The sequence below is a fragment of the Cryptomeria japonica genome, chromosome 9, assembly GCF_030272615.1.
Source record: "Cryptomeria japonica chromosome 9, Sugi_1.0, whole genome shotgun sequence".
Classification (NCBI taxonomy): domain Eukaryota; kingdom Viridiplantae; phylum Streptophyta; class Pinopsida; order Cupressales; family Cupressaceae; genus Cryptomeria; species Cryptomeria japonica.
Window position 1 is genome coordinate 184,648,560 of NC_081413.1, and position 24,789 is coordinate 184,673,348.

At 36.0% G+C, this 24,789-nt stretch overlaps 1 protein-coding gene across 2 annotated transcripts in view; it reads right to left on the bottom strand.

The window, feature by feature from the left end:
* Window positions 1–1,284: 1,284 nt before the first annotated feature.
* LOC131038231 (VIN3-like protein 2) overlaps window positions 1,285–24,789 on the bottom strand; it is a 29,661-nt gene continuing 6,156 nt past the window's right edge. Inside the window, exons 1-4 of one of the 2 annotated variants that reach the window (XM_057970612.2) lie at window positions 21,050–21,070; window positions 20,119–20,791; window positions 3,345–3,661; window positions 1,285–3,089 (exon numbers count right to left, since the gene is read on the bottom strand). In XM_057970612.2, coding sequence (XP_057826595.1) covers window positions 1,633–3,089; window positions 3,345–3,661; window positions 20,119–20,783 — 2,439 coding nt within the window. In that variant the 5' untranslated portion in view covers window positions 20,784–20,791; window positions 21,050–21,070 and the 3' untranslated portion in view covers window positions 1,285–1,632. Of the gene's footprint in view, window positions 3,090–3,344; window positions 3,662–20,118; window positions 20,792–21,049; window positions 21,071–24,789 lie in introns of those variants that run through there. The other variant, XM_057970607.2, reaches the window with a different exon arrangement.

The window sequence follows — 24,789 nt, forward strand, 5'->3', positions numbered from 1 at the left end:
GTTAGTCTGCTGATTTGAGTTTTAGCCAAACATTTGGTGTGCTTTTCACCACAATGGCTTGAGATTAAAACCCTGGCAGGCCCATGCTCTCTGCAGTAACACTTACGAATTTACATGCAATTTGTCAAGTTCAGTTCCCTCCCTGAGTGATAATTAAAGGGGTATGCCATTTTTTTTGTGATTTTAACTTCATATTTGCAGCTTACACAAAAAATGATCTTCCACATTACCCAAATTATTTTTCCACTCTCACACAGAACCTTTATTTTGCTTGAGAGAACATCAACAAGAACCATGAGGAGGACAATATGCACCAAAAGTGAGGTTAGACACACCAACTGCATATTTTGTAATCCTAAAACACCATAATTAGGGCAAGCCAGTGCAAACTCTTTGAAAATATATACCAAACTGCAAATCCATGCACCCAATTCATTGCCAATTAATAAGCTTTTCAAGGATGTCATTGGAACTACAGCACATGAAAGTATTATTGCACAGTGAGCTCAAGTTAAATATGTTTCGCTGTACTCCTATGGTATACAATTCTTATCAGAAATAGCAAGAGTTCTATTATGATTTTTGGAATAAAATTAATTCCTTGTTTATCTATAGTCTAGAATATTGCCAATCAGAAATGCACAAATATTGCCATTGTATTTTAAAATCATGCAACTCATAATATTTTGATTACACAATACCCTCACACTCTATCCCCACGACCAATAACATAAAAAACCAATTAGATTACAAATTACAATTGAGTTACTAAACTGTCAAGGTTCAACATAAATGTTTGTCATAAACATTTCAGAAAAATGTCTCATCCAATGCAACCATCGGAATTATTATTTTTGCGGAGTGAAAAACGGCATGGATTCTGTAACAAAGAGACAGAAATTACAACATGAGAAGCTTATGAAATAATACTGCACTGCCATGATCCCTTATTCATTTTTAAATACTCAACCTTCAGCCCAGCCTCCTAAAATTATTTCTTCCTCAGATTTGAATTAGAAAAAACATAAAAGTTAAAACCAACTGGAAACACCTTTTACAATACTTGATCTATCTATCACAGCTTATATCATCACATGCAAATCACTCAAACTCATTTTAGAGTGTTACATTTATGCCATAGAGATCAGACTATGTTCAGCAAGCAAGAACTAACACATGCAAATCGCTCAAACTCATTTTAGAGTGTTACATTTATGCCATAGAGATCAGACGATGTTCTGCAAGCAAGAACTAACCATTGAGGAAATCATCAACACACAAAAATAAACAGTGAAAAGAAATGTACAATAAGCATTCTAGCTCCACAAGATTCCTAATTTAAAATTATAAATTCAAGTAATTAAATAGCTCTATCAGCTATTGCCATGTCAGTATACATGGAAAAAAATAAGCATCACGTCTAGAAAGCGTCTTGGATGAACACATCACCAATGATGGTGGTGATTAGAATGTCAAAATAGACTAATCATCTGTAATGATTACATGATAGAATTTACTATACAATGAAAATGACCTGATGCTTTGTTAAAATCTAGCAGTTATAATGGGAATACTCCAATGATTGAAAAAATGTTAAAAAAATAAGAGACATGAAGAATTTTCCAGTCATATTCAATGCCACAGCTTGCTGCAAAATCCATTGCGTAGAACTTTTGCCCTCTTGCTGTAAACACCTTCGGAGAAAGTATCAACCAATTGTCCAGCCAAGCTTGCCGGATCATCAGACATGGTGTCAACAAAAACACTGACTATTCTTCGCTCCTGAGATGTTGCTCGTAAGCTGAACCATGTAAGAAACTTTATACGGAATTCCTTCTGTATGTGACCTTTACATTCCAGCCAACGAATCATCTTAACACAATACTCATAATTTTTCTCCAAGGAACCAGGTGAATCCAGAGAGGACCTACGAATACCATTAGGTAGAGTCCTGTCACAATTGTGTAAGTCACCGTATCTGTTTGATCTCTTTCTTGAACCACCAATTTGTGGCTCCATGGCAGCCACTTCCTTGATTGGTTTTACAGCCCAATTCTCAGAACTACCATTAGGTTTTGTATGGCCATTTCTTAAGATTCCAGTTCCAGTGTCATCCCCTTTGCATATGCTGATAGGAAGTACCGGATGTGAACAATCAAAAGGAACTACATCCATCTCATTTCGAGGGGGCATGCTGAACTCATTATCATTGCTAGTCTCCTCTAACAGTGTAACCTTAGAATGGTTTTCATGATCACTTTTAGGAAGTTCTGTCACCTGGTTGTTATCACTTGAATTTGTTGAATCCCTCTGTGAATCTGCTTGAACACGTGAAGTCTGCATCAAACCTGTTTCAACCATTGCACGCTCCTCATCCAGAGCAGAAACCGAGTCTCCATGTGCATCTTCAGGGTCTCCACTTTCAGTTAAATTACAACCAGTGTTTTCATCCTTGGAAGTCTTAAACTGTGGTGTCAATGATTCATTCACATCTAGATTACTGGAGTGAAATGTCTTATTTGAACATGCTTGAGGTTTTTCACAATATGGGAAGCAATGTTTGCTTGATAAATCCTTTTCAAGGCATTCCAATGTGCCATTAGACTTCCGTTTTGGGGTAGAAGCAGCAAGCAGAACTTTGCCAAGGTCTCGAACCTTCAAATTTGAGGCACCCTCATTGAGTAGGATCTCCTCTTCTGTACTGATTGAACTTAAATTTTCTGAGCCTAGCTTACCAGATGTCCAAAGTTCCCTAGTTCGTGATTCAACATTTCTATGATTCTTGTCCTCACTTTTGGTGGAGCACCTATTCTCAGTGTAGCCTAACAACCCTTTCTTTGTAAATGAAACAATCTTAAATATATACTCAGTTGAAGGCTGGAGATTTGAGATTCGAGATCTTCTCTCAGTCCTCAATATAACATGTGTAGGTTCCTCACAATAGCTTCTTTCTTCAATCTTGCGGTACCACAACTTGTAACCAATAACATCTTCTGATGACTTACAATCAAGCTCATTTAAGACAATTACAACAGATGTGGATGAGATATCATCAAATTCAATCCTTGTAGCGATAGGAACCAAATCCCCTGTTGTCAATAGAGCAAAGATTAGATATGCATTTGGTAATTTGAAGAAGATAGGTTAAATATTGCTAGGAATGCTGAAGTTCCTTAATAATGTAATCTCCACTTGAACTAATACAAATATCCTTACAATGAACATATTCTACAATCCTAAGAAACAGAGAAAAAATGCTCCAGCTTAATCAAGAAAAGGTTCTATTATTATAAAGGCTATATAACAGACCAGCCTAGCAAATTCTATTTCATGCAGTCCCTTACCTCTGATATGAACATTATTGTTTGCTTGGGAGACCCATGAGAGCATGGCATCTGCTTCTTCTATGGCCATGGCACATAGTTTCTGTACCTCTGATCCTGAAGAAAGCCTACTAACAATTCCACGGGCCATCTTGGCATTTACTCCAGTCACTGGTCCTACCTCCTCTTCAAGTTTCTTCGCTGCCATTTCCACAATCTCATGCAGCTCTTTGTACTGCACTGTACCATTCAGAAGCCTGTGACTTAACGAAATTCGGAAGCAAAGAATATCGACTCTCCGAGCATCCTTTGCAACTACCAACTGTTTTCTCCAGCATCTGCAGTGGACAACTATTTTATGAAAAGCTGGCATATAATCAATTTTCTCTGCATATTAAAGCTGAAAAATTAAAGGCATTCTTATATTGAAACATTCAAGTTCTTTAGTATTTTTAATTCCAGGGTTGTGTTTAAACCCATCAAGACTGTATCAACACAAATAGAAAATCAAACTTTAAGTTGATATGAGATCAAGGTCTGAAAAGAATAGAAAACTATGTGTTTCATAAAAGCAAAAGTGATGAATTTTGTAGGAAACAAACTTCATCAAAAATAAAAAATAAAGATTTTAAGAATAAAACTGCCAGTACGCCTCACCAAAATAAAGAGGAAAATCACAACAAGAGTAAATGATTTTAGCAGAACCAAAGCCACAAAACAAGCAACACAAATGCATTGTAATTGTGCTTAAAAACGAAAGCCAAGTTGGCTATCTGTGCAAACAAAAAATGAGATCTTCATAACACTTCTAATCTGAGGGCCAGTTGAAACCACTAACTCTATAATATATCTAAACGACCTACCCACCCACCCATCCTTTGATGACTAAACCAGATACAATTACAGGCATATCTCCAAATTTGACAAATTTATCTGTGCCAAGCAATTTAGTCATTATGTCTAGAATGTGCTCATCAATAAAACAGTAATAAAAAAAAGCATCTTCATTACCAACCAACAAGTGGATGTAATGGTGGACTTCAATATGCTTGGTGCAACCATGATAGACTAGATTCTTCACCATCTTGAGGACTCTTTGATTATCACAAAAGAATGAAGTCAACATAGTGGGGGCCAAATTGAAGATCAACCAATATCCTTTGCAACCACATCACCTCACGCCCTATACTGACAGCTGTCATATATTTTCTTAAGTGAAAGACAAGGCAACTGAAAGCTACAATTTGCTCCACAATGAAATTGCTCATGATTAGAGAAAAATAATAGATCAAGTGGTAACTTGGTAACTATTAACTGATTCAACCCAGCCAGACTTAGTATACCCAAATAGTATGAAGTTGGTGGAGTGCTAATAAAGAAAGCCAAAGGTGAGTGTTCCTTTGACATATCAAAGGATACATTTTTGTAGCTTGCCAATGTTCTTCTTGAGGCTTGAACATGTATCTAGAAAGATGGCTTACTGCAAAATATAAGTCCAGTCCAGTCGTAATAAGATGAATCAAATTACCCACCAGATAACAACACACTAACTCATTGACTGGTTGCGAATCAATGTTAGTTGAGAGTTTTATCCAAATTCCATAGGTGTAGATGATGGATTACACTCACATCTTAAACATTTCTATAATAGTTTTGGCATACTTAGTTTGTGAGACAAATATAGCATTCTTAAATTGCCAAAATTGTACACCTAATCAATAAAGTAAAAGCCCAAGATCAATCATTTAAAAAATAGTACAAAGGTCGGATTTCACTTTTTAAATAGACTTGGCTTTATTGTTGGTGATGGTAAGGTAATGAATATAAACAATGAGCATCACAATGTCATCACTAGTGATTTTTCTATAGAGATTCAGATTTAAATAGCTTCCAAATCTTGAATCTCAAAAATGTATTTTGATACCAGACCCTAGGAGCCTCCTTAAGTGCATACAAGAACTTAAGCAGCCTATGAAACAACTATTCTATTCCAAGAACCTAGGAGTTGGAACCCTTGAGGCTACACCAAGTAGACCTCCTCTACCAAATCTCTATTCAAAAAGGCATTTGCTATGTCCATTTGATAAACAGCATATCGGAACTGAGCAGCAGCAGAGACTGCCTGTCAAAGGTTACCATCTTTGTGTTAGAAGTCAATGTCTCCTCATTTTCCACCCTGCTGCTACTCATATCCTTTTGTGACAAACCTAGCTTCATACTAGTCCAAGGAACCATCTGATTTAGATTTGACCTTATACAACCATTTGCAACCAATGGGCTTCTTCCTTGGGGTATTCAAACAACACCCAAGTTTTATTTTGTATCAAGATCTAAAATTACACTTGTGGCATCCCCCCCATTCAAGTTTTCCCTTAGCCTCATCATACATGCAAACTTCAAATAATTGCAAAATAGCACACACAGGAGCAAAAGGTACTTGCACTGATTGTTTCCTTAATTGGGTAAACTAACCTCCATGGATTTTGGCATTTCATATTTTGAACATCCTTTGGTGTGGTTTAATACCATTTTGGTCTTTAATTCTTGTTTTCATGAACATGCTCTTAAGGTTGGGTATCACCTTGCTCATCATCCAGTTATTCATCCTCCCAAACATCATCTAAACTATTCTAAGGTCATCTTGATTTACACTATTGGATTTCCTTTGGATTAAGACTCCACCCCTCTAATGCCCATGGATCTATGCTTTGTTCTAAGCCTCTTTTATATTTCATACCAAATTTATCAACAATAGCTTCCCATACAAGACTTTGTCGATTTACCATCTTCTAAAAAGAAAGACATTTTCTCATCTACAGTTGCATCTCTATTGATCATAATCTTATGCACAAAGACATCAAGAATCCTATATGCCTTCAATTGCTCACTAAAGCCAACAAATATATACCTTTTACATTTTGCATCTAATTTATTCCCATTTCATTTAGGAATTAGTGCAAAAAAAACACACAAATAGATATGCGAGGCACATACTGCTGGTCTCCTTCCCAACCATGCTTCCTCAAGAGTGATATTTGAACTCTAAGAGATCGTGTATTCATAGGGTAACTCCTTTCATGTATTCCTTGGACACTCCTTCCGTCGAAGGAGATCATCACTAGAGCTACTAGAGGGGGCATCTACAAATAGTACATCTAGGTCGGCTAGACCTCCCCTCCTACATGCTTAGCCCGAAGCTTGCTTTTTAAGCTAAGCATTTCTTATAGATGGAGGATGGTATATCATATTGTCTTCACTGTCTCCAAAGTCATTGGTCACATGGCTTGAGGTTTCCTTTGGCCAAATGAGAGTCTACTCCCACTAGCTATGAGTCGAGACAAACCATCATATTCCTTACCCTAACCAGATTTGTCGTTTTTGCAACCTCCAATATATGGAGAACAAGGAGCATTTCATCTTCAAATGCACAATTTACTACGAGATCTAAAGGAGATACTACTACCTTTATAGGGACTCAAGCAAATAACTTTCTTTCGATATCTGGATCAACAACATTTGGCTCTTTATCTTCGAGAGTCCATCACTCTTCAATGCAAATCCATACATGAGGTCTCTTAGGATTCTAGAGCCCCCAAGTTGATCACCTCATTCCAACATATTCAAGAGCCCAACAACTCTAAATGACCTTTGGATATTGCTACTTCTCTTATAGAAATTAATAAACGAATGAGATAGCACCTCTCACAACTTTTGCCTTGACATGTTCCCCATCAACATTCTGGTCTTTTTTCTTCCTAACAGCATGGTTTAGCATCTTTTCATGACATAGATCTACTCCTCTCTGGCCACCCCCTACCATCAAGGGCAAATGCATATTATGAGCTTTTTCACTAAACAAGGGATACTTTGGCCTTGGATTTTAGATGTGATCATGGGGGAAGTATCTTACTCATACACATCCAAGAGCCCAACAACTCTAAATGACCTTTGGATACTACTACTTCTCTTATAGACATGGATAGACTTGTGAGATAGCATCTCTAGCAGCTTTTGTCTCAACATTTTCCCCCGTGAACATTGTGGTCTTTTTCTTCCTAACAGCATGGTTTAGCATCTTTTCATTGACACAGATCTACTCCTCTCTAGCCACCCCCCAGCATCAAGGGAAAATGCATAATATGAGCTTTTTCACTAATACAAGGATTGTGTTGGCCTTGAATGTTAGATGTGATCCTAGGGAAAGTATCTTACTTAACCCTCCCAAACCTCGGCACTCCTTGATGTGCATTATCAGATCTTGTATCCCTTCACAATGATCGATAATGGCACTAGTTACTTCACCATTTCTAGCATAGATAGTGATAATTTATGATCTCCAATTTTCAACATTTGCTCTTTGGGGTTCTCGATCCCTCTTCTTGGCTAGTAAGCACTAGTTTCTTGATCACTTGTGCTACTGGTCCCTTATTTTCTGTCTTTGCCTTGTTCTTCCCCTTTCTTGGGCCACTGCAGATTTCTCTTCCTAGAACTTTCTTTTGTAAACTGTTGCACTCTTGAGTCCCATTGACCTACTTTTGGTCATCTACCAAAGAGTTTTGACCATACATTTGGTGCCTTGAAAGTTGACAAAAATAGTTAGTTATTTCACAAATAGAAAGAAAATTCTTGTAAATGTCAATAACATACCAACCGTTCTTACATATATAGACAACATTTTTCAATGTGTCACAAACATCTCCACACCATTCAAAAAAATGACTCCACCCATCTCCTAAAGTGACAGTTCACTTCTACTTTTATCCTTAACAAAAAGATGTATATCAAGCTTTGTGGCATGCATGGTATCTGGATACAATCGAATCAAAGTACCATGGTTTGTTTAGGTGATGCGGCAAATGTGAATCCATCTTTCATCTTGTGCTCATTTACTTCATGCTCCTCACTTTCAGAAAAAATTTCATGCTTTGGTCTCTTCTAGTCACTCTCCCACTTAAAGCAATTCCTTCTTAAGTGTCTAGGCTTGCTAAAAATAAAAGCACATCAGCTTGATATCCTAGAGGCTAGATGTGCTACTGCCTCTCACTCTAATAAACTTTTAGTATTCTACTTGCCTTTGGTTTTGATGTGCACACTAAAAACACCTTTCATAGAATCTGCAGTCGCTGCTTCTGCCCAATCCAGTCTCCTCTTTTATATCAGCAATCAGTTATAAGGAAACAACAAATGAATCATATGATGATGGAAAGCTCCATAAAATAAAAGCTACCATGTCTTCATCGTACAAATTCTAGATAGCAAACAATTGATCACTTAGATCCTACAAACACAAACATTCTAAGATGAATCTGCCCTGCTGCAACTTAGAAGAAAACGGTATGTTCTTCAAATATAAAGCCTGGCCAACCTCCAATGTCCAGTAATTGGTTTTGGATTCTCCAAAAGAGTGGTTGCATCAGTAGCATTTAAACCTTCTGGAATCAATGCATCTACTACAGACAACTTCAGAAGAATTATAACTTCCCCATGCTCTTGTTACAGTTCTCTGGATCATAAGCCGATCTTTACTCCAAAACACAAAATCTTATCAAGGTAACAATACTCCCAAATGCTAAGTAGCTTATGAATCCATAGGTTGGAATGATTTCCAGTCAACTTCCGAGAGTTGAGCAAAAGAAAAGTCTGCATTCCTGAAAATCAAAGCCATAATACTATACTTGAGGTTTACAGAGATTATTAGATTTGGTAAACAAGCCATTCTATAGAATGTTAAATGTTACAGATCAAACTGGATTGAACTGGACACAAGTTGGCAATGTTCCATCAAAAAACTCCCTCCCAGTCAAAAGATATCAAATTAGTTTGGGCCACGGCCCAATATCAAAATATATAATTTATCAATTTCAAAGGTTGGACTATATTTTTTTAAATGCAGCCCTAAATTTTGTAGCACATGCAAGCTAGGTGTCTATAAGTACTGCATGTGCTGCTGCTGAATGCTGCATTATAAAAGTTGCAACACCTTCAGCAGCTCACCTTGGTCAAAACATCACCTTGCAGTGTGAACATTCCTGCACAACCTCCACAATGACATCACCAATTCCAGTGTTACTTTTCTTCACATACTGCTGCTGTAAACATATCTGTTGGTGTTGTGGACACATTAACCAATGCCACTGTTGTAAACACTTCTACTGGATGCTAATGAGCTAACAAATAATAAGTCGTCCTGATGCTGGACGATGTCTGCAGAAGCCTGCATGCCATCCACGTTACAAATTAAAAATGAAAAAAAATTGTCTGCACTTCTCACATAAAACCACATTGTACCAGACTATGGCCAATCCACCTTTAATCTCTTTTGTATCTGACAATAATAACTGAGTCTAGTACCATATCAGAGATACTGATATTTAGCACAACCAAAGCCTGAAAAAAAATGGTACAATCACATTGTAATTGTGCCTACTAGAGGGAAGCAAAGTTAGAGCTATCTTTGCAACAATCTTCACTACGAAACAAAAATGCAATCTCAACGATGCTTCTAATCTGAATGCCAGTTGAAAGCACTAACTCCACAATACATCTAACAGAGACATTGAGAATGCATGTAACTGGAGACAACAAGAGACATGACATCGTTAAAATATTTGGATTCCAGTTTCTATTTGAAATTTTGTAAAGGTATGCACATCTACCAAAAAATTAAAAGCTATTTTACCATCAGCCATTCAGGGGTAGAAAATAAACAATGTAAGCTATCTATAAAGAAAACACAGCACAAATATTGGTATATGATGGAGGAAGCAGTCAGATTACATTATATAATGTGTCAAAGTAAGCAAAAAAAGAAGCTTATTTCTACCAGGGTGACCTGTAACTGGTATATAAATTGACAAATCAATTTTATATGGAAGTCTGCTAAGGATATTTTGACTGCTTGATTTTCTTCAACTCGCTAACCATATCTAATCTGGTGCAAAATTAAATTGATCTAATTTGATAAAATTAGTGTCATATTTACTTGAACATTCAGTCACTGAACATCAAATTTATGTTAATTTGATTAAGTTAACCCATCTGACTAGTGCCCCCTGAACTGTTGACTCCGATAAATACATTTAACATCTATTTCACAAAAAAATCTGCCTTACCACAAATTTTCAAATTAGTAAGGAGTTCTAAGTCGCCTGGGTCAAGGGCCTAAGCACAAAGTTGCATAGACATGGATACGGATACAAATACGGATACGGATACGACCATTTTTTAAGACCCCCAATATGGATACGGCTGGATACGTCATTCATAAAAAACACATACACATATATTTAACACAATTTTCTAGGTTATTTGAGGAGATTCCCATTACTTCAAAAGCAATATAGACACATAATTGCTACATAAATAATGATAAGTTGATTTAACATTTTACAATATGCAAAAATAGTAGAGTTACATTGGAAGATAACCCAAAAAATGAGCCACTGAAATAGAAAAACATTTGATTTGTCTTTCTCATTTGGTGTAGGTTTTGGTTATGCCAGTTTTCTTTTTTAAATGCATGAATGAAGTTTTTTTAAATTAATTTAGGAAGATTTGCGTCAAATTTTAAACAAATCAAATCACATGGTATCTAGCATGGTTGGAAGTCAACGTTTTTTGGGCACATGTGGGTACAGTATTCGATGTGTATCTGAGCTGTATCGAATACATATCTGTTTTGGATATGGGAACGGATACGGGAATACGCATGCCCAAGAAGGGGCAAAGGAGTTTCTGACTACTCTGCCTAAGAACCTTCAAAGACAGGAAAACATTAGATAACTAATATTAGAATGAGAAACCAAATGGATGCAAGTGTGCAAATGTTTTGATGTTTTAAAATCTAATGATTTGTTAAAATTAGATTTTTCAGAAAAATAAAGAAATTAAAAAAAACAGAGATGAATCAAAATATCATATACTGTTATACATTGTAAGGACATTTAGATAGTTAAAAACATGTGTAAAACAATAAATTAATCATAAAATGCAATCCCTCCAAAGATGTCTCAGGGTCAGTTCAGCTATATCGAGCTCGATTTTAATTTTTCTTTTCTTTTTCTCCTCTTCTCATCTGTTTTGTTTAAGATTCTAGCAAGTTAACTTGGTTGCACAAGAACAAAGATAGACCCCCAAAACTTGGATGCGTTTGTATCATATGAAAAAAGTTGTTTGCTTGGAGGCTAAGGGGATCTAGAACCACCAAAAAAATGACTCGAAAATTACAACACAACATAATTGTCAACAAATGATAATTAATTCCATGCATTCTATTCAATTGCACATTACCGAAGATGAAATTAAAAAAAATATCAATTGATGCCTGAAATAGCAAGAATAAATAATATGAGCTTAAGTTCTCTCTCTACCATTCCATTTTTCATAACACACTGTCAAATTCACTTTAAAACCATGGTTACAATCTTAATAGATATGCAAGGTTTCTGGAACCTTCATGAGGATCTTAACTCCCTCTCATTCAAGCTTCACTCACAAAATCAGATTTAAGTCTCCCCCCTTCCCCTCTCCTATTGATGAATATGCAGGCCTTTTAAATCCAAATTAATAACTGAAACTTCATAACAATTGCAAAATTCTTCCTTACACACAGGGTCACATGCACTCTCACATTAAATACAAAGAACTGCTCCTTTTTCAATCACCCTCCTTTCAGCCGCTCTCATGAATCCATAAAAATGACATAAATAAGTACCCACAAATGTCAAGAATTCATGCAGAGTGACCATTAATGGAGATGCTCATGTTGATCCTCTATAGCCCACCATCACCATTTCATGCTCTACACACCCAACTCTGCTCCCTCCCAATGCAAATGCAAAGACAACACTGGGAGAAAGGAGGAAAAGAGAAAGGTGGTGCAAAGCCACAGGACCATCTTATCACATAATTGTCCAATACAATCAAAACTTGTTTTATGCATGAGAGATATGGAGACATCCTACAACACAGTCGTCATAAAAAAATGCGGTGGATTAGCACAACCTTAATTATAATACTATAGATTGTCTAAATTAACTATTAAAAGGTAGTGGATTTAGCATCACCTTAATTATAATACCATAGAATGTGTAAATTAACCATCTTTAATACATAATGTTATTAAGTCATTTTGGAATTTGTGAGACTGTGAAGAGGAACATTATCCCGAATGCATCTTTCTTCTCATATAATTCATATCAACACTTGATATGACAAAATCTTGTAATTCCTATTATATCAGAAAATTGCAACGCTTCCTGCGTTAAAGAATTAAGTCTCCATGCTAGATAATTGCTCCTTTATATGGCATGATTAGCATCTTGGTGTCTCCCTCCACAATTAGATTATTCCATCCTTGAGTTTTTACAGTTTGGAGAACTTTCAGCATTGCCAATACTGCCACCCTATTGTTTGAATCCACATCCCATATGGATGGAAAAAGGCCATGATTGGTTAACTTTTTCCATCTCTAAGGTCACTGCCACTGATTAGGTCTGGGCTATCCTTGGCTTCCCTGTTGAAGTTCAAGGTTCTTACAATTTTACTATATCCCTAGGTAAGCCATTTAAATAGACCCCATCAGTGGGGGCGGATATAAAAAATATGATACATATTACACATTGACACCCATGAATTAGTCAGGAAAAAAAAACTTCTAAAGTTTGATTAGATATGCTAAAACCATACTTTACATTCAAATTTATCAAAGATTCAACTTGCACCTTTCATAAATGACAAATATCAATAATACAGAAAAAAAATGATAACTGGAAACAGCAGCTCAGCACCTCCCTTGACTGAAAAAGCGATTATTTTCACTCAAATATGTGCAAATTGATATATGCTGGTGTAAGAAAAAACTTCAAAATCCCTGCTGGTGATGTAATACCAATCCCTCTAATCTGCAATTTTCGCAGATGCTGAATAAAGGGAGGCAAAACCTACGTTGCACCGTATGCTCCACCACGTTTCCAGGATGGGGACAGAAGGAAATGGAAGGACGTTGTTTTGGGATGGCCGGGGATGGGTGGGCTTTTCTAAAGAAGCGGTAGGGATAAGGGCTGGTAATTTATAAAATTGCAGAAATTTAAAAATATAGAAATTTCAAATTTTCCTATGATAAGGTCACTTACCACATTCATCATATAACTGTATTATGAAATAGAGATGAATTGATAATTCTCAAGTAGATATACAAATTAACAAAATTTCAACGTCTAATCATTTGAGTTTTCATTACCAATGTACATATACAACAAAAAGAAAAGGTAGAAAGGTCACAACTACAATGTAGGTACTAAAACTTAGTTCGGTCTTGAATGTGATAATTATTTTGTATATAAGAGATCTCCTTAGTTTACTATCATTAATATGATTACAAAATGAGGAGACAATTCACAAATACAATGGGATAAACATAAACAAGTATAGACACAATATTTTAATGCTCCCACATGGGTTAAATCCCAATCAACAATATATCAATGTTCCATAGGGATACATCCATCCCCAAATCCCCTCGTTTGTAGGATGAGGACAACCCCAAAACTCGAGGGTGTTTCCAGGATGTCCCCCTGATGGCCTATAGGCCCCACACAAACACTAGACAATAACAAAAAATTGATAAAGAGGCTTCTAGCCTCATTCCAAAACACTTCCCAGTTTCAACAACAAAGTTAAAAGTTGCAACAAGTTGCAAAAATGAAAAAGATTGCAAGTGAGAAGAAGATTAAGTGTGAAGAGTGACATCAATTCACCATTGAATCAAAGGATTCAAAGCAATATTTAAGCTACAAGGTAAATTTTCTTCAAGATTGTCTTGGTTTTTTTTAATTCCATTGTTCAATTTAGTAAGTAATTGGTAAATTACTAATTTTAGTTGACAAATTTAGCAATAGGTATTTATGATTTGAATTTACATTGTTTCAAATTTCCATTTAAATTAATTATTTTAGTTTCACAAATGAATCATGATCAATTTTTTTTTAAATTATTTTATAACAGCAATTTTTTATAATTTAGGTGTTCAAATTTATTTGTTAAATTATTAAGAAATGTTTCTTTTGCAAATTTGCATATAATTTTTTTAAGAGAAATTTAATAATTAAAGGTTTTCTTCACAAGTCAAATTAGGATTTCTCCTTTTGTGTATCCTCTATTTTTGTGCTTTATATGACCTGAAGTAAGCAGAGCAAAAGTAGAATCCTTGTTTGATGAAGGTTGAAGAACAAGGATTCATATTTTTGTGTATCCTCTACTTTTACACTTCATGCAAGCTGAAGTAAGAAAAACAAAAAGAAAATCCTTGTGTCTTGAGCCTATGCATAATTTATTATTTATTAATTTAATGACATAATAGCATGTATGGTAATCATAAGTTTTGTTTCTTGCAGTGTCACTATGAGCTCTTCTCATAGCATGAGTGATGAAGCGGAAAACACTGAGCCTATGGGGATTCAATCAAAGACGCTAACTGTAAATGTGGGGGCCTGTGAGGAAACTAGTTCTATTAGTAGTGCGCATCTTACTTGTCCTTCCAAATTATTAGGAGGATTTTTCCGAGGCTCCTTTTGATAAGAACTCACCTTTAAAACTATTTGCCACTAAATTGTAATCAAACCCGATTCATCAACAAGAGGCGCTAGCCTATGGAAATGTCATTTTGTCAACTTGAGTTTCAAGGCAGCATGACAAGAGTTAATGCATACCTCCTTTATGTCACTAGAATAGGTATGGGACTTCGTGCAAGATTGTCACTTGAAAAAACAACTGAAATAAATAAATTATGGGGTTATTCCAATGACCAAAGTCTTGTACCTACCAGTTTGTCATTGAGTGCTCCTACTCCTACTCCTACTCCTAGTAGTACTAGAATACCCCAGATCCACGAATTTTAGCTCAATCTATTTATGTTTTTCCATCTAGTTCAAGGGTAAGCTACATTAGAGCCTAAAGGGAAACATAGAATGACCACTAATGATGCTGCAAACACAATGGCAAAATTATTCAATGTGCAGAACACAGATGAGACAAGAAAATTCCTCTTTTGCAATGGCATTCCATTCCATGTATCTTGCTCTCCTTATAATAAAGAGTGGCAAAAATAATTAGAGTAGGACCATTATATGTGCCACCAAGGGAAACAAAATCGAGGACAACCATCTTAGAGGAAGAACTATTCCAAGATTAATATTCTAATGGAGAAAATAAAAGCTACTTGGTTCATTAGTAAATGCAATGTAATCATGAATGGGTGGACCGATATCATGCATCATCCAATCATCAACATCATGGTCCCATGTACAAAGAGCCCTTACTTCCTTAGGGCTATTGATCGTTCAAGGCATTGCAAGGATGTTGATTTTCAATTCCAAATACTTAGAGATGTTATTGAAGAGATTGGGCCTGAGAATGTAATAAAAGTAGTTATAAATGCAACATAAGTGTGCAAAGTTGTAAGGAAATTGATTGAGGCAACCTACAAGCATATTTGGTGGACTCCTTGTTGTGCGCATGCCATGAATAATGCACTTAGGGACATGGAAAAAGTTATACGGATCAAATATGTGGTTAATGATGCTAAAGATGTGCAGATGTTTATCAGCAACCACCATACTTCACATGTACTCTTTAGGATCTTCTCTAAGGGGTAATTTTTTAATACATTGTTGCCATCATTACTTCAATTTTCAAAGTTATTAGATATGGGGATGCAAGTGCACCTAACCTTGGAGAGGTGTATAATTGCATTGTTAGTATGGTTGACCAAATGAAGACCATTGTAGACGACAAATACCCCACATTAGTGTTCTAATATGAGCAAATTCAACCAATCATTCATCATTAATGGGAGAAGAAGTTCAGTACTCACTTGCACGTGGCTGCCTATCCATTGAACCTAAAGTGGTATGTGCAAAGGCCAAGCAAGATTACTCCTATGCAAAATATTGAGGTGTAGGTAGGGTTCATGAAGGCCATACAAAAGATGTATCATTGTACACAGGCCAGCATCATTCAAACTGAGTGGACAAAATTTGCCACTCTTAGGGAATATTCAAAAGAGGACAAGATGGATAGAGAGACTAGGGCACAAGAGGATCCAATTCTATGATGAACTATGCATGGGCCTAATTCTTTGACTACCACATTGGCCATTCGTCTGTTGTCCCAGATTTCTTGTTCATCTACTATTGAGAGGAATTGGTCTACTAATAGTTTCACCCAGTCTATTAAGAGGATTCGACTTGCCTCTAGAAGAGCAAAGAAACTTGTGACTATACATAGTGCCTTGTGTCTCATTGACAGCAACACACTTGTGTACAAGGAGAGTCCAGAAGCACGATGTGATGTGGAGCTCAGGGAGCCAACACAAGTTGATCAAGATGTAGCACAAACAAGGTTGGTTGGTATTGCTTTGGAGGATCTTGAGCTTGAGAACTCTAGCAATTCGTGTGATGTGGAATTTGATGCAAACTTTGGGGATAAGTGATGATATGAGGCATTGAGCCATTATACAATTGTATTTTTTAATGTAATCATCATTTTGAATATAGATATTCAGCATTTTCATTGTTCACCCAATGCAATATCAGATATGTTTAAGTATTTCAAAGTTTCATATGTTATTCCTTGTAGATATTTCACTACTGTTTTTTTAAGTACTATATCACCATCCCCAAATCGAAGCCCTTAGTCCCCCCATCCTTGCTGCCCCCTTGTCCCTGCTGTCCCCCCATCCCAAGACTCCATGGAACTATGCAATATATTGTTTGTGAAGAGCCCTAGTGCCATGGATTTACTTGCATGAATTTTCCCTTTCGAAGATAACCTGAGTCAGTACTTTTCCATTCAAAGCCTATTATTCTTTCACAACGTGGGTCACAATGACATGTAGCATAGCCATAGTGTAAGCCATTAGCTTAGTAGAGAGCTAACCTTGGGTTTAGCTGTATGGTAAATTGTCATCATTTGTCTTCAATTTGAAAAGGGCTATAAACACAGGCACTTGATTGACCAAAGATTCATGAAAGATATGAAGATTGACATGATTTTTTTAATAATTTGTTCAGTCTAGGCAAATTTGTTTAACATTTTTGTTATGGAGGGGGGACAGCTAATCATCGCCAACATTTCCAAGCCATTTTGTATCCATTTCCAGTATGCTTCCTATGTCAAGCAAAGGTTAGGTCATAGCAGGGGGGCATTTCTGAGGCATGCCCACATACCTAAAATGTCCTTAGTATGGGGACAGCTGTAAAATGCATGGGGATGTATCCCCATGTACCCTTGGTCAAAGCTCTTATGATAGAGTAAAACTGTAAATGTAGTCCCATAAAGTGTGATAGTGTTGTGTATTTTAAAACAGATATAGGCAAAAAACAACTACATGTAGAAGTCCTTTTTGCTTATAATAATATGTTTATTTCAGTGCATTTGTAGCTGTAACATCTGTTGGGATACATGAGCCAGGATGTCATCCAAACTCAAGGTGTGGCTGGCTACAGATGGACCCCAAGTACATCTTGCATCCACAACAATTCACTTGGTGTGGTTGTGTTCCAGAAACGCATATTCCAAGGCTGTGTGCATACAGTCACATACTAGATGTTTTCAGAAAAGAATTAGTCATGTTATCATACATGGGTGACAGGATCCACAAAGGGATCCATCTTAGAACCATCTTTCTCGTAGAGAATCTTGTTATGGCAAAATACGAAAGGAGAGAGTTTCAATCGGAGCTGATGAATGCTTCTCCTCCACTGTTTGTATACACATATCCACATCTCAGATATGATACTACCAGATATGGCATGGTTAAACTTAAGGTATCCATAAACAAAGCTATATTTGAGCTATATCTAATGCATTTGGATATGGAACCACGCCATATAGTGCCATATCTATCAGAGTTTATGAAAAGCATTCAAAATTTACAAAAAATAAAATAAAAATAAAAAACTTGTACATACACAACATATCCATAAATGAAGCTATATTTGAGCTGTATCTGATGCATTCGGATACGGAACCACATCTAGTACCATATCTAGTTTAGAGTTTATGAAAAACGTTCAAAACTTGTAAAATGTAAATAAATAAATTTACAAGAACATAATGCATTGACACACACAGATATATCACTAAAGACACAAACATAATATAACAAAATAAATATTGCAACTAAAATATTCAAACAAAATAATAAATAAATAAATATTTTTGATGTCATGTTCTATAGTTTTAGACATATAAATAACTGAATATCGCCTCATATCTAATTGTATCTCTCTTAGGGTATCTTGAAAATTCGACATATCCAAATCTGATATCATGTTGGTTTGCATGCAACTCTGGTTAAAACAAATTAAGTGGGGTCAAAAAATTGTCTAATAGATTAATTCTATTTAATAATTGTATAAAAATTTATTTTTATTTTCATCCATTTATAAATAAGGAAACTTCAGTGTAGGACCAAGGCCTGCATCCCCATCCCAATACCCACATCCATTGGTGATTACATTTATCTATGATATATAACCTTGCCCTTCTTCGTTTACTCACCCTGGTATGCATGTTGTGGCCACACTGTACCACTACCTGTAACACTCCATCTCCAGGTTACTGATAAATAGTGGCCAAATCTACAGGTATGAAACAAGTTATTTGTAATCAAAAACTTCTTCAAATGGGCTGAATCTACTACCTTTCTGAAAGAAACTACTACCCATAGTTCGCAGACTCAGACTCAGAGAGTACTTGGCAAGCCCAAAATTTTCAACTCGGCAAAAACTCGGCCAATGCTCAACAAAAACTCGGCAAAAACATGGCAACTTAGAAAGTACTAAAAATTAAAATCTCTTCAAGAAACCTTTTTTTTTTGTAAAATTCAATTACAAAATGTATTAATCTAAAAATTGACATCTCAGAAGAGAAAATGCCTGGTTTTATAGCAAAAGCATGTGAAAAACGCATTTTAACCAGGCATTTTACCTGCGTCGACATTTTTACCCATGTTTTTTGGCGTCTACAAAAACGCAAGAGTTAAACTTGTGAAAACTTGCTCAGCCAAAAAATAGAGTACTCGGCAACTCAAAGAATACTCACAGAGTGTACAAACTATGCTACTACTTATGAGGGTGATGAGAATTTAAAATTTAACTTTCTGAAAGAAACTACTAACTAGAGAAAAAGCCTGATTCTTATCTAGCTACAATTAGAAATATTTTTAGGGTTGCAATTATTACATAGACATCTCTATTATCCCTGGGCATTGCCAATTTGAACTTTGAACTATTGCCTATTGTAACATTACCTTCCATGTCTGTAGCCTATGAATATTTAATGTTAATCATCTTTGCTCATGATGGCCATCGGAGAGAATGCTGAGAACACTTTGAGAAATCCATAGCTAGCCAAGCTAGTGGCCATATGAAAAGAAAGAAGTAGAAAGGTCAACCCTCATCGAACAACAAAGAAATAAGAATAAAGACAACGTATACATTGTTTCACATGTCTCAATGATTGTTGAAAATTTAGCAATAATTTTAACTTTTGACAATTCCAGATAAATGGCATCATTAAGAGCATCATAAAAGGAAAATAGTCAATGAAAAAATACATCCTGACATAAAGATCTGCTGAAAAGAAATAAAATACAGGTCTAAAACCTACCCAAATCTCTAATAAAATTATTTCACACAAGAGACCTTTGGAAAAAAGAACTTGTTTAATAAACTATTCACTACTGCCAAAAATTCTAGAAAAGCTAAGGAAGGGAAAGTTAAGTATTTGGTACCCAAGCAGCCCATTGACTTTCCCACAAGACATGCAGCAATAACTTCCATCCAGCTGTGCAAACTGTCCATCCTTAGAAATTGTTGACCTTTCATGTTTGAGTGCACATTCAACATGGCATGACATGCCACAAGAATCCCCTTCAAATGGAGGCTCTGAGGTACAGACTAACCAAAGACTAGGGTCCTTGTTGTCATCAAACTGGTGACAAATGCAACATGAGCATCGCTTACAAAATATATCTTCTGAGCTTAAAATAGCTCTACAAGCTAAATTTTTGCAGACCAAGGAATTATCAAGGCTCTTCTCATCGGGGCTTGCAGACAGATTTGTAGCTGTAGTTAGACGCAATGGATGTTCCCTTTTCCGCTGCCTCCGGAATGTCTTTGTGTTTGCTACTGATGATTGTAATGGAGTAACTACCTTTGCTTCCTCTTTCATGGCTTCCTTCGATGAGACAAGTCTCAGAAGCTGCTCTATAATCTTGCATTTTGACAAACCAGTATACTTCCTCTCCTTACCCATCTCTGCACACAATACTTGCAGAATCTCTCTTCGAGTCCAGGACTGAAGTATTTCTGAGGCACCTTCAGGCCATTTTGCAATCTCATAAACTAGGTCATGCTTCTCCGACAGGCTTCGATCTCCAGGATTTGAACTGACCATCTCCAAACCTGAAAATGCAAGAGCATACACTTCTAATAAGATGAGCATACTTCTAATAAAAAATCCAACTTACAAATATAAAACAAATAAAGTAATATATACTTTCAGCTGATTGAGGAAAAAATGTTATATTAAAAGAATAACACATTTTTGAGAAACAGGCACAGAGAATGGGCAAGCATCCTTTAGGGCAGGAGGTGAAATGAACGGATAAGCAATCAAGCATAAATCACCAAATGCGCTACTGAAATTTGGATTTGACTTGCCTTGACTTTTCCCAAGAGCTGTCAATTAGTGTTGGGAATCAAGCCCAATATTCTGGCACCTCCTATTTTGCTTGAGCTAGGCATCAATGGCAGTATGGATATACACAATCTAGATGACATAAAGGTAGCAACATCTGTTATGGCACTAGCTAAAGAACATAAGAAGACATGCATATGAAAATTCAAGTAGGTATAACAATATGTAACGAAAAATCAGCTGCTGCTGATTTGATTCTGTACTCTGGTGGCCAGTAAATAAGATCCCAATGCATTCTTACGTCTGACTGTAGATTTTTACAAACCTATTTGGCATATCATTGGTGTCAGTATTTTCTGTCTATGTCAACAAGTCAAGTTATTGAATCATTAAAATCATACTATTACACTGATTATATATTGCTAAGTTTATTCCCATTAGCTCTCCTAGAAGCAGGAAAGGAGGCTGAAAATGAATTAATCTTCTGGATATTAAATAAAAAACCATTAATAAGGTGCTAGCCAAAAGATTGGGAGGAGTTTTCGTCCGAAGAGTATGAGTTAAGCAGGTGGCCTTTGTCGCATGTGGATTCTGTTTGGATAACTAACTGGGGGTCCATGAGATGAGCCAAGCTGCAAGCAGAGTTGCATGGAAACAGATACAGTATCAGATATCGATATGGCAAATATTCAAGATCCCCTAATACAGATATAGCTAGATAAGGCAATTATTAAAATATACATATATTGATATTTGATTATTTATGCATCTAACAATATAGATCATAACTTCAGAAATATTTATTTATATCAATTTGAGTTTTTATACTCTATTTTATAATATTTATTCTGGTATATCATATTTTTTTCTGTAGTCATATATGTGTGTGTGTGCACACGTAAATATATGTGAACGATTTTTTTATAGGTTTTTAAGGCAAAACTTGACTGTTTTTTCATAAACCCTAAACCAGATACAGCACCAGATGATGTGGCATCATATCCCAACATTTCAGTTATGGCCCAAATATAGGCTTGTTTATGGATGTGTCTGGATATGGTATCCATGCCATATCCAGGAGTACCATATTTATACACAATATCCAACATGCAGATATGTATCCACATGGTTGACGGGGAAGTATCTGGCAACCTGAAGCCATAAAATCAAGGATGAAGAAAAAGTTCGCATATGGCTGAGACTTGATCAAAGCAGAAGATTTCTTGTTTTCAGTCTGGTAAGTCAAAGTTATAAATTCATTCCTCAAATCCAGTTTCTAAGTTTTTAAAGTTTAGTAAGCCTTTTAGAGACAGTTAAACAGGACAATCTAATTTCCAACTTTCAGAATCTTAGATCTCATCAAGTTTCCAAGTTCTGCCATCCCACAAATGGATGTGGGTTCCAAGTTCCAACAACCTGGCAGACTGTTCAAGTCCATGGGGGCTGCAAACTTTACAACTCTCATTGATGAATAATTACAATTTATATAGCTTTTTAAAACTCTAGTAGAAGGTAGTTGTTTCCACTTTTTCCCTTCACGAACCTTTTGAAGTTTGATGGTATTTGTGCCTTTGGCTCTTATTAGTGTTATTTGACACACAATTTCTGTGAATTCTCACACCTTTTAATAAATGGGAAATACTAATATTTGCATGTAGCAGTGGAAAACAAGAAAGATGAACAGATGGATTTTAAAACCTTATGTAGATGCTCATTAACAACAGATGCATGATAAGTTGATAGCCACACAACAGGTTGATGATTCAAAAGAAATTTTCAAAATAGCATTCAAGAAAAGCTCTTTTGTAAGAGTATGATACCTAAGAGGGAATGCATAAATATCAAGCAATGATAATGCACATAAGAGAATATTGGAGATGTTCAAGAAATGTCATACAGAGACTCCTGAAAGAATAAAACTGAAAAAACATGGACATCTCACTCCAACAAAAAAAACAATTGGTATGCATCATCATCAGAGTAGTTGGAAACTCCTTTGTCCCTTCTTGGGCACGTGTATTCCCATATCCGTTCCCATATCCAAAACAAATACGTATCCGATACAGCTCGGATACACATCGAATACTGTACCCACATGTGCCCAAAAAACCTTGATTTCCAACCATGCTAGATACCATGTGATTTGATTTGTTTAAAATTTACGTAAATCTTCCTAAATTTAATTTTAAAAAACTTCATTCATGCATTTTAAAAAGAAAACTGGTATAACCAAAACCTACACCAAATGAGAAAGACAAATCAAATGTTTTTCTATTTCAGTGGCCCATTTTTTGGGTTATCTTCCAATGCAACTCTACTATTTTTGCATATTGTAAAATGTTAAATCAACTTATCATCATTTATGTAGCAATTATGTGTCTATATTGCTTTTGAAGTAATGGGAATCTCCTCGGATAACTTAGAAAATTGCGTTAAATATATGTGTATGTGTTTTTAATGAATAACGTATCCAGCCGTATCCATATTAGGGGTCTTAAAAAATGGCCGTATCCATATCCGTATTTGTACCTGTATCCGTGTCCATGCAACTTTGATCATGATAAAACAAAAATATCAGAATTCAAATGAATGTGCTGTTAAAGAAGATTAAAAAGAAAGGACAGCCTATCCCCCTAAGCGAAGCCATATAACCTGACTCCTCCTAGGGTGTCACTGTCAACCAATAGCATGTGAAATTCCTAGTTTTGAGGCTCCGGTGATAAAGGAATGAACTGAACACCTAATGCAAAGGTCACTAACAGTGTCACTAGGCCCACTTATGGCAGCTTAGTTTTGCAAAGATATCTGACCTGAATGTTTAGCCTGTAGTAACCTCTAGTTAAAAAAAGGAAGCATAAACTGTAAGTTGAAGCTATAAGCCCAAGGAATTAAAAAATTTGTCCACATGCAAAATGGGAACATCCCAAGGATGGTAGGATGGAAACAAAACATTCCCATGCCATCCCTTTGGGCACCACCTGCAAAGTGCAGGGGAAATCACGGGAATCACTCCCTCTGCAGGGAGCATTGAAAGGCACCCTACCGTCCCTCAACTGTTCATATTAAAAGAACACTCACTTTTTTAAACCAAAGTTGAGCTCTGTAAATTTTATTTTCATAAATGTTCACAAGTTTCTGAATCCTCATTAACATTTCCTGGGAAGCAGACAAAATAAAAACAGATAAGAAAATAGATAAATAGAATGAAAATATTCCACTTCTTCAACTGTGCAGCCCTCACCTTCAGCCCCCGTGCCACCTATTACACAACCACTCCTCTGTAACATTTACACTATCCTCTTCATTTTAATCTTAAATTCAAAAAAAAATCTTTTAACTCAAATATCGGTTGATTTAATTTTTTAAACTTTAAATTTCAACTAGATATATGTATTAATCCCTTTAAGTTTCATTTTTCTACCACAGTCTGTGTGTTGTCTGCAAATCAAATATATTGTAAATTTCTATTTTACCACTTAAGCTCGGTGCATTTGAAAATGCTTCGTTGCAATTGTTATCTCCTATCAAAGATGAGCTGAAAACAGAAAAAGAAATGGTTAGCCTTTGGAATCTAACAGTTAAAACTTAAAACTGGATTTAGAATTTCTAGCGATGAGGAGTACACCATGGCAGTTGCATCAGAGACCTTAAACCCACCCTATATCACAACAGAGAACACACCAAGGGCGCTGTCCTTCAACCTTGCTGGAGGCTATCACCCCCAAACCCTGCTGTGATTTTAGCAAGCAAAAAAAAAATTGGG